Below are 10000 nucleotides of genomic sequence, written 5' to 3' on the forward strand. Positions count from 1 at the left end.
GCCTCATCAGGAGGAAACTGCTTTTTTTTTTTTTGTTTTTTTTCCCCTCAGGCATCTTTGAAGGCTTTGTAAAGCATTGAGTGCTGCGCTGTGGTTCTGTGTACAGCAAAATACATCACATAAAACAAAAAATAGCACAAGAAAATAGCGCAGCTTGTGTGGGGATTTTGGAAATGATTCAATACAGTGGCTTTTAAATTAATCAGCTAATGTAGCATCTGCTAATGATGTTCTTTGTTAGTATCTAAATATAATACAGTATATAATACAACATACATTCAGGCATCAGGAACAAATTTATTATATCAGTTTATATATATATATATATATATATATACATATATATATATATATATAATATATATATATATATTATATATATATATATATATATATATATATATATATATATATATATAATATATATATATATATATATAATATATATATATATATATTTTTTTTTATTTAAAAGAACAATGTTAATATGATTATTTATTAACGTATTTATTTCTGAATTTATTTTTAATATTTTAATTTTGCTACTATTATTTTTTGTATTGTCTAACATTAGCAGAAACATTTCTTTCTTAAACTTTTTGGCCAAATAAGCTTTAAACTTTGTCAATTTTGTGGGTTTTTTTCTCCACATATATTTTTTAAACTATATCAGTGTTGAGGATGAACCCTGGAGTAACACCACAATTTCGAGATCCTGGCTACTCTGTCATTTCATTTCCAGCCAGAAAAACAGCCATTGTTTATTATTTTCTTTTTTCTTTTTTTCTCTCTCTTCTCTCCTCACCTTCCATAAGAAAATGATGGAACGAATTACATGCTGTTTTTCTGACCAGCTCTCCACTCCTCTGATCATTTCTCTTCTGTCTGGATTGAAACCTCTGAGTTTGCAGTAGTAGTAGTATTAATAATAATAATAGTAGTAGTAGTAGTAGTAGTAGTCGATGTAGTAGTAGTTGTAGTATTAATAGTAGTAGTATTAGTAGTACAGTAATCCTCCTCTATATCACGGTTCATATATCGCGGTCCCGGTATATCACAGATTTTTATTTGGCGGATTTTCCCGGTATATCGGGTGTCCGCAAACCTTATATTGAATTGTTTTTATGTTGAAATAAGGTAATTTATTAATAAAAATATAATTATTAATTACAAAATATAATCATTAATCAAAATAAATCAAAATACAGTCCACCTGGAAGAACGAGTCTGGCCAATCAGAATGCCCCATTCATTTAATCACGGTTGTGATTGGCTGGTGGCTATGCGTGCAGTTTGGGAAAGAGAAGCAGAATTCTCCAGCATCCCAGTTTTTCGCATGTCACTGTCCCGAGTGTTTGGTTTTGTTCTGTGTACGCTGTATTTTTACAGTTTTTCTACAAGCCCTATCATCGCCCAAACGCTCTGCACCTTCTAAGGCTTCTGGCAAAGAACATACATACATCCAGTACTCACTATAAATGTGATATTTCTACAAATTTATCCAAAATCCATCTCGCTATATGTTTGTAATCCAGTATTACATAATTTAATAATAAGTAATTATAATAATAAGTAATAATTATTACTTAATTATTATTACTTATAATTAAGTAATAATAATAAGTAATTTTCGTTTATCGCGGGTGATTTTGGAACGTAGCGCCAGCGGCAAGATCGCGTCATCGAACAGGGAACTGACCCAGCTACTCTGTGCTGGTCCTGAGCCTGGATAAAATGGGAGGAATGTGTCAGGAAGGGCATCTGGTGTTAAATCTGTTCCAAAATTTAATATATGAGGATAAGATGATCAGCATTAATAGTAATAATAATAATAATAGTTTGTAGTGGTAGTAAAGAAAAATACAACTATACTACTAATAATTATTATTATTATTAATATTAATTTGTGTTAATAGTACTAATACTACTAATAGTAGTTGCTGTAATAGATGAAATATATTCTGTTTCTTCTTCTTATTCAGATGCATTAAGAGAAATGATGTAGTGTGACATTTAAAATGCAGCTTTAATATGCACCAGTGAAACCTACGCCATGGACCTTTTCCCACATGAGATGCATTCAGCCTCTTTTCCAGATGTGTCTCCTAATGAAAGTCCTCTATTTTTGACGGACAACCTCACGGCAGTCTCGTGCGATAATTTAAGCTGTGAAAAACATAAATCAGAGGGAACAGGATCATGCAGCGCATAATCAGAGCCTATTATTTGCCTTAGACATCGTTTTACATTTACATCAGAGTTCATCAGTCACAAATGCGCACTTGGATACTTGCCGGGTGGGAAAAATGCACCTGTCGCACTGCTGTAGAGGGAAAAAAATAACACAGACGGCATGTTGAAGGCTTGTAGCTGGCACGTGGTTCGTCCTGCTGCTGCTTCCCAGCAGCGTGTAGTGTTTGTAGCTACCAGACAGATGTGCTTGCTCCAGACCCAGATGCTTTTCGGTCGCGCCCATCGCAGCCAGGCGGACGAGGCCACGTTCGAGGTCGCTGTCTCCTGGAGGAGACACAGACACAGCGAGAGGGAGAGCGAACGTGTGAGTTCGCGTCCAAACCTGCTTACCCCCGCCCCCATCCACCTCCTTCACCCACTGCGAGATTAATGTCGCGTAGAGGAAATATAACAGATAGTTTAATTAAGCGCCAGGGCAGAAGATTCATTGGCTAATTTCTGTGTCTGACAGCGCCAATGAGGGCTCAAAGGTGCGAGGCGAGGAGACGCACCCTTGAGTGGCTCCGTGTTTAATGAATTGAGTGCTTTCCCTATAAAGTTCTGCTACTCATTAAAGGCAGCCTTCACCATTGTCACTTCCTTACTGCCATCACACCTCGTCCTCTCGCTGTTTACCTGCCTGATGAAATCACACCGATGTTGCCATGCTCCTTCATCTTTCACTAGACTGCCCTATAGTACTGTCCAGTATGTGGAACATTGTCAAACTGGCCACTTTATTAGGAACAAATCTTGCTGATGCAGGTTCAGAGCCTGAGTTAATGGTCATGTCAGATAGCAGAATGGTGGAAATGTTATCTTGGTGTGGTAGTTGGTGCCAGATACACAGAAACGGCTAATCTCCTGGGATTAATGCACTGAAAAATGTTATGTGAACAGCATAACTATCCAGTAAGCATCAGTTCTAATACACAAGAAGCTATGGTGTCACAGGGAAAATAATGAACTGTTTTTCACCTAATCAGTTAAGCATAAAGAGTGAAACTGCACTGGGGAAAAAAAATACAGTAGAATATCCGAAACATATGTCACTAATGCCAGTGATTTTAGTCCTTGTATAAGAGCTGTTGATAGCTCTGTAGTATTTATATCCAGTAGAAATAAAGCTTAAACATGTCTGCTTGGTATATGTGGAGGGTTACAGCGATCATCCACATATAATGAGGAAGTAAATGGATCTGATGTAAAGGCATTGGCAGCTCAGTGTAGTTATTTAGGAAGAAAAGCTCTGGAGCTAAATCCATATCACTATCTAATAATAAAAGGTGTGTCTTGAGAAAGCTGGATCAGAAGGGGAAGAATTCAGGACATTCCCAGAAGAAACAATTTGGCGATGGTGACGAATCCTAAATACAGTGGAACCTTATGAATTTTCACCTTAAGAATTGAAATTTTGCAAGAAACTTGCATCAGCATACGAAGCATTTTCAGCAAAGAACAAATCGAACTGAACCGAACGCCGGCTAAGTTGCACATACGTCCGGGAGCCTTTCAAAACAGAATATCACATGCAAATATGTTGACGTTAGATGTAGTAATATGATGTGCAGTTATGTTCCATGTTATAGACTCCTTAGGGATCTTTATAGTGGACATGTCCATAAGGAGTCTCATGTCCTGAGGGAAGAAGCTGCTCCTGAGTGTCTCACTTTTAGCCAGAAGCTTTTGCCTGAATATTGGCCCAAATTAAACTGAGAGTAATGTTCATTTCTATTGTGTCTGTCATCTTACTATATTTTTCCACCTCTAGTAGTCATGCTGAGAGTCAGAGAAAGCAGGCTGATGTTATGTGATCTTCATCAGGTCTCAGTGTCATCTTGGTTGAAAGAAAAGATCCGTTTTAATGAACCACTGCTTTCCAAAGATCCATCGACAACGGCTATTTCAAAGGCAATTCAGTTTCCTTTCAGTGAGCCAGCGCAGAGGTTGTGTGAAGAGATTAGGCCTGGAAACTCACCGCCACTTTGAATAGCTCGTAATGACAAAAATGAATTACGCTTTCAGAGCGCTCGACACAACCATCATTCTCCACGTTGAAGAAAAGCTGTAACGGTTCACTGAATTAGGATCGGTACACAGCGCCGTTCATGGATCAGCGTCTTTCCGTATCAGTAAGTTTGTGTTAAGCACGGCTTTTTTCTGTTGTCTCAGATACGCAGTAGCTATAACTCGGATGAACGACTTGTTTTTTAATTATAAAGAAACAAGTTTCATTAATGTGTCACAACATTTTAAACAGACACGATGGCACTGTGTGCATTTTTGACCCTTATGAGTGCAGAATTTAAAGTTTTAAATTCATGTTTTTTTTTTGGAAGTTTTACTAACTGCTTATAGCATTGTACTGAAATCTGATTGGTCAGAAGACGTTTCTGTTTTCTGTAACAGCAGCTCTGACATTAGTGTAAGCACTACAGTCTACACCGATCAGCCATAACATTATGAGCAGCATTTGTCCTCAAAATTGATGTTAGAAGCAGGAAAAATGGACAAGCGTAAGGATTTGAGCGAATTTGACAAGGGCCAAATTGTCTAGACGACTGGATCAGAGCATCTCCAAAACTGCAGCTCTTGTGGGGTGTTCCCGGTCTGCAGTGGTCAGTATCTATCAAAAGTGGTCCAAGGAAGGAACAGTGGTGAACCGGCGACAGGGTCATGGGCGGCCATTAAATTTTGTACCTTTAAATTCTGGTATTTAGTATTTTTTGTAATATTCCTATCTTATTTTATTTATTACCTTATTGCCTGTGTTTGTGGATACTGCTGGAAATTGTAAATTTCCCGTTGGGATGAATAAAGTATCTATATATCTGTCTGTCTGTCTGTCTGTCTGTCTGTCTGTCTGTCTGTCTGTCTGTCTATCTATCTATCTATCTATCTATCTATCTATCTATCTATCTATCTATCTATCTATCTATCTATCTATCTATCTATCTATCTATCACAGAGCATGGCAGGTCAGGGCTGTTTTGGCAGCAAAAGGGGCACCAACACAATATTAGACGGGTGGTCATAATGTTGCGGGGGGGGAGTTTGATAAAAGATACCTGAGAGAAGCTTTCAGTATGAAGCTAAAAAAGTTGACAAACGTTTATCAGGTATACTGTTATGAATTAAAAATGAAGTTTTTCACAAATTCAGTATATGTTATTCTGTAGCATTTACTCCTTTGTTGCTGTTGCAAAAATAATAATAAAAATCAGACGAATGAAGGAACTCTTCTATGAGGAAGGGTGCACAAACTTTTGATTAATAAAATGTCTGAATAGATGCTCTAACTGTTCCTTTTGTATCTGTGCATGATTATGATCTATATATATGGCTAACCTTCAGGAATGTTTGCGGACATTTTGTAGAGAGATATTCACCGAGTTATTGAAACCTTTCCACCTCAGGAGATTGTATATTCTGTAGCTAATCAGGGAGCTGTATTTATGTACCGTTTCCCATCAGCTTACTGCAGTCAAAATGTGTTTATTTATAAAGCAGGTGAGCCGTTTCTCCTCGCGTTGTCGTTTAAGCCTAAATGACTTCTCCTGCTCTTGAGCACGAACCAGACGAAGTATCACACGAATACGGAGCGGTGAACACCGGGCCTGCGGGTCGGAGGGTGACGCTCGGCCGGGACGCACCGCTAATATTTCGGAGCTCGATGAAGCTCACGGTGTAAATTGAAACTAGAAATGAACGAATAAATGAAACAGACCCTCGCCTTCTCAGTTAAAAATAAAATGATAATAATCAGTGTGCGCTTCTCATAAACAGAGGTTTTTTTTTTTCTTTTTTCCACCCGTCATCTTGTTAGCGTTATCTAGTGCGTGTATTGTAATGTGTGGCTGCGTTCCTGCTGTTTGAAACACAGTTGGAATGTGTGCAGGCTTTGTTGATTAGCTAATTTATGGGAATAATTTGGTTGAAAGCTTTGTTTGATTGAGGCTTAAATGTAAAATTGTGTTTGATTTTGCTGTTGAAGTGCATTTAAGCACAGTGTCAGTTTATAATGAGGCTTTGAGGAAGTCTCCATGTGCAGTTTCCCCATCTCTCAGCGTTCAGAGCTTTGAGCTCGGCTTAGTGCGATTAGAAATACGTTCCGAAAGTTGGGGTTGTGTGTGCTCTGTGTTCATGCTGGCACGTGACTGCTGATTGATTATTTGTTCTGACAGGAAGTGTGAGACGACTGAACTCTGATGCAACATCATAAAGTTTCCTCAACTTTTATGTGCATTTGTTAAGCAGATAAATCCAGTGCGCTGGTTTTAGGAAATTCTCAAATGACGCTTGTTAACATTTATGTCACTAGCAGCTCGTTTGTGTGGTGATTTTTTCAGAGAAAGGGAACAAATATGAAGGCTTTCAACACTAGTCTGAAACAGAGAAGCGTCCACATGAATTGGTGTTGCAAAAGCTGTCGTGGACCAGGAAGCACACCGTGGTATCGAACCCGAGACTGTGCGAGTTCGGTTGCGCTAGAACTGGGCCGCGATTCCTGCGAACGTGAACGCGATGTTAACCGTCCTCAGGTCCACACTTTTTCAGGAAGTAAAGTGACCTATGAATGTGTTTTAGTCGATGATGACATCGTTCGCTTTCCACAGCACGTGTGGTATGAGTGGCAGGGGAATGTTGTGGGACACAGAAGCAGTGACATGACTTACTGTGTATAATAGCACTAAAATAATAATAATAATATTAATAATAAATATATGCTGTCATGTTGTGCATTCATGACGATGTCAGATGAACACAAATGCATATGAGAGGTATAAATGGGCTTTTTAACAGACATCGGTTGCAAGGGAGGAGCTGTAAAGGTTCAAAAGTATTGAGCATTAGCATTTCTCACTTTTTGCACATAGATACTTTATTCATCCCAATGGGAGAATTTATGCCCCCAGAACTGAAAAAGCCTCTGTGGAGTTCTCACCATTCATATGATCCATGTGTTTCTTTCTTCTTCTTTTTTTTCCCCCTCCACTTACAGAAGAGCTGCGGAAGTTGAGCTGGTCAGGAATTCCGCGGCAAGTGCGTCCCATCACGTGGAAGCTTCTCTCAGTGAGTAAACCAGTTCGGTCTGCTTTACCTCACCCTCATGACGCTCACTAACACACGTCTTCATCTTCAGCAAGCCTCCACTCAGATTTAGACGTTTATTTTGTTTTCACACACGTTTTTACAAGGAAAGCGTTCCGAGCACGTTAAACGCGTTGGCGTTGCCGCACAGGTGCGCCGGCTCAATCATGTGTTTAGCTTTACAAGACACAAAGTTAATTAGCAGCGTTTGATGTTTCCTCACGTACCGTTTCAGGCTGTTTGATAGCAATTAATTTGGTTGATGTGCTTACAGAATGGAACAGATCTATATAGTGGCACTGCATGCAAATTTGACATTTGTGCCGAAAGAGAGGAGGACGCATCCGAAATGGAACAGAAATGATTACACGTTGAAGCAGAAATAGGGGAAGTAGAAACATGTGCGTGTCAAGCTGTAAAATAAACAAATTCTATAGTCACTATATTTTATTAGAAACATCTATACTCCTGCTCATATATGCAAATATGTAATTAGCCAATCATGTGGCAGCAATGCAGTGCATACAGTCATGTATGAGCAAAAGCTTCACACTGAACATTAGAACAGGGAGAAGAATAGGATCTCATGGCTGTTGTGGGATTTTGCCGATCTCCTGGGATTTTCACACACTACAGTATGGGGAGTTTACACAGAATGGTGTGTGTGGGGGTAGGGTGGGGTTGTTCAGGGGGTGGGGGGTCCTGATCAGGGGGTTGGGAAAGTCCAGTGAGTGACAGTTCTGTTGATGAAGGAGGTCAGAGGAGAATGACCAATCTGAATAATGCTGACCAAGCAACCAATCTTTACAACCATGAAGAGCTGAAAGCTGAAAAGCATCGCATTACATTTACATTTCTGGCATTTAGCAGACGCACTTATCCAGAGCGGCTTACATTTTATCTCATTTTATACAACTGTGCAATCGAGGGTTAAGGGCCTTGCTCAAGGGTCCAGCGATGGTAGCTTTAGTGCACTTGGGATTTGAACACTTCCGCTACTGCATGCACAACACGTCGAGGATGAGCTATGACATTGTGTTTGGCTACTATGAGGAAAAGAACAGGAGATCTGCAACAGGGAAAAACATTAGCTGGGCTTGAACCGCTCAGGTTAGGTCACCAGTGATACTTTGAGTCAGAGATTTCAGCTGTATATTTGAAGAAACATAGCCTGGTAGTGTAGCCATTTTATCTGACCATTTTTTCCCTCCTGGTCAACATTTACTGTGATTTCTATTACTCCAAAGTGTTATGTTAAATAATCACAGCTCTACTAAAACTAATAAAAATGATTTTCGATTATTTCTAAAATCCTGCAGGTTTTCCTGAACTGAAATTCTCTTGCATGGATCTCAGTAACGAGTCAAGATCTTACATTTTAGAGAAATTTTCTTTTTAAGATCTGTCTGGCTTCCTCAGTCTCTGACCTTTAAAGGGTGTAGCCATGGTGGATTTGTGCTCGTCCTTGATCTTTCTACTGTGTTTGTGTGTGTGGGATTAGTCTAGAGAGCTGCAGGTGAGAACCACTAATACACGACTCGACACACCAGTGGCATAAACTTTAAATAAAAAAAAAGATGACAAAATGATATCACAGTATTATCATGTAGGCGGAGCTTCACTGTACATCTTTTTGCTTGCTTTCCCCCAAAACGATGGTTTAATTTGTACATATTAATCCACACATACAAGTCCATATACTGATCCCTGTAGCTTGTAACTCTGACTTAATGTAAAAGATTTCATGATGTGCGATCATTAGAAAATTATTAAGACATGAGGATTTCACATCCCAAAGTGCTTTATCCCTCTTATGGACTCTTTTTGGGCCGACATCACGATTATGTCACAGCGCTGGAGGCAAAACAAAGGGAAAACTGGAGGCGGCCAATACAAACCCGTACATACAGAGTTGGCTACACAAGGAACGCAAATGTCATCTTGTTGTGTTGTTGGGTCGATAGAATCGACCGAGTACAGGCTCTAATTTGAAGTTTGTGGTGACACTCAGTAAAACTAGCAGACTGGACAGAAACTATCATCCAAAATGCTCGCGTTTGAAGCACACTTCATATCAGATAAGGTTAAAGAAATTATTGATATTCGTTTGTATCGTTTGGTTCAGTGTCTAAATATTTCTTATGCATGCCCACCTCATCAGAAATTGAGGAAGAGGTTAAATGATTTCTTCATGTGACGCTAACTTTTCAGCGTGTAAGTAGCTAACGACCGGAGACTAAACAAAGGAAGCTGTTTGTGTCATCTCCCTTTTCTACAGTTGCCAGAAGCACTTGGTTTTTCTATCAGAAGTCAGGTTACACAACTGGAGGTCATCCTGTCACATCGTCCATCCATTGAGTGAGCGGGTACGGGCCGGTCAATCTGGTTCCATCCCTAAATTTTTTTTTCAAATAACATTTGCGGTCCTGGACAGTGAGTGACCTAACCTAGTCAGATAAATTGGGATTTTGACCAGACATTGTTTAAAAAAACAAACTAACTAACTAACAAGTACCGCTTGTAAAGCAGTCAGGGAAAGCTTTCTGCCTCCACCTAAGCTCCACCCACAAAAATTCACAATGTTTACTAACAGAAAAAGAGTCTATACCATGGCAGATCACCAATGCTAGGCATTTTCTATATATTAAAGAATATCACCTTGTATGTTTTGTCCATT

General features: G+C 39.2%; 1 protein-coding gene across 4 annotated transcripts in view; it reads left to right on the plus strand.

Annotated features, from left to right (window-relative positions):
* Positions 1 to 10000, plus strand: part of tbc1d22a (TBC1 domain family, member 22a) — a 163497-nt gene that overhangs the window by 24147 nt on the left and 129350 nt on the right. For all 4 annotated transcript variants that reach the window (XM_058417224.1, XM_058417226.1, XM_058417225.1 and 1 more), the window contains exon 5: positions 7235 to 7305. In XM_058417224.1, the coding sequence (XP_058273207.1) occupies positions 7235 to 7305 (71 nt within the window). The remainder of the gene's footprint in view (positions 1 to 7234; positions 7306 to 10000) is intronic.

This window comes from Hemibagrus wyckioides, linkage group LG19 (genome assembly GCF_019097595.1).
Source record: "Hemibagrus wyckioides isolate EC202008001 linkage group LG19, SWU_Hwy_1.0, whole genome shotgun sequence".
Classification (NCBI taxonomy): domain Eukaryota; kingdom Metazoa; phylum Chordata; class Actinopteri; order Siluriformes; family Bagridae; genus Hemibagrus; species Hemibagrus wyckioides.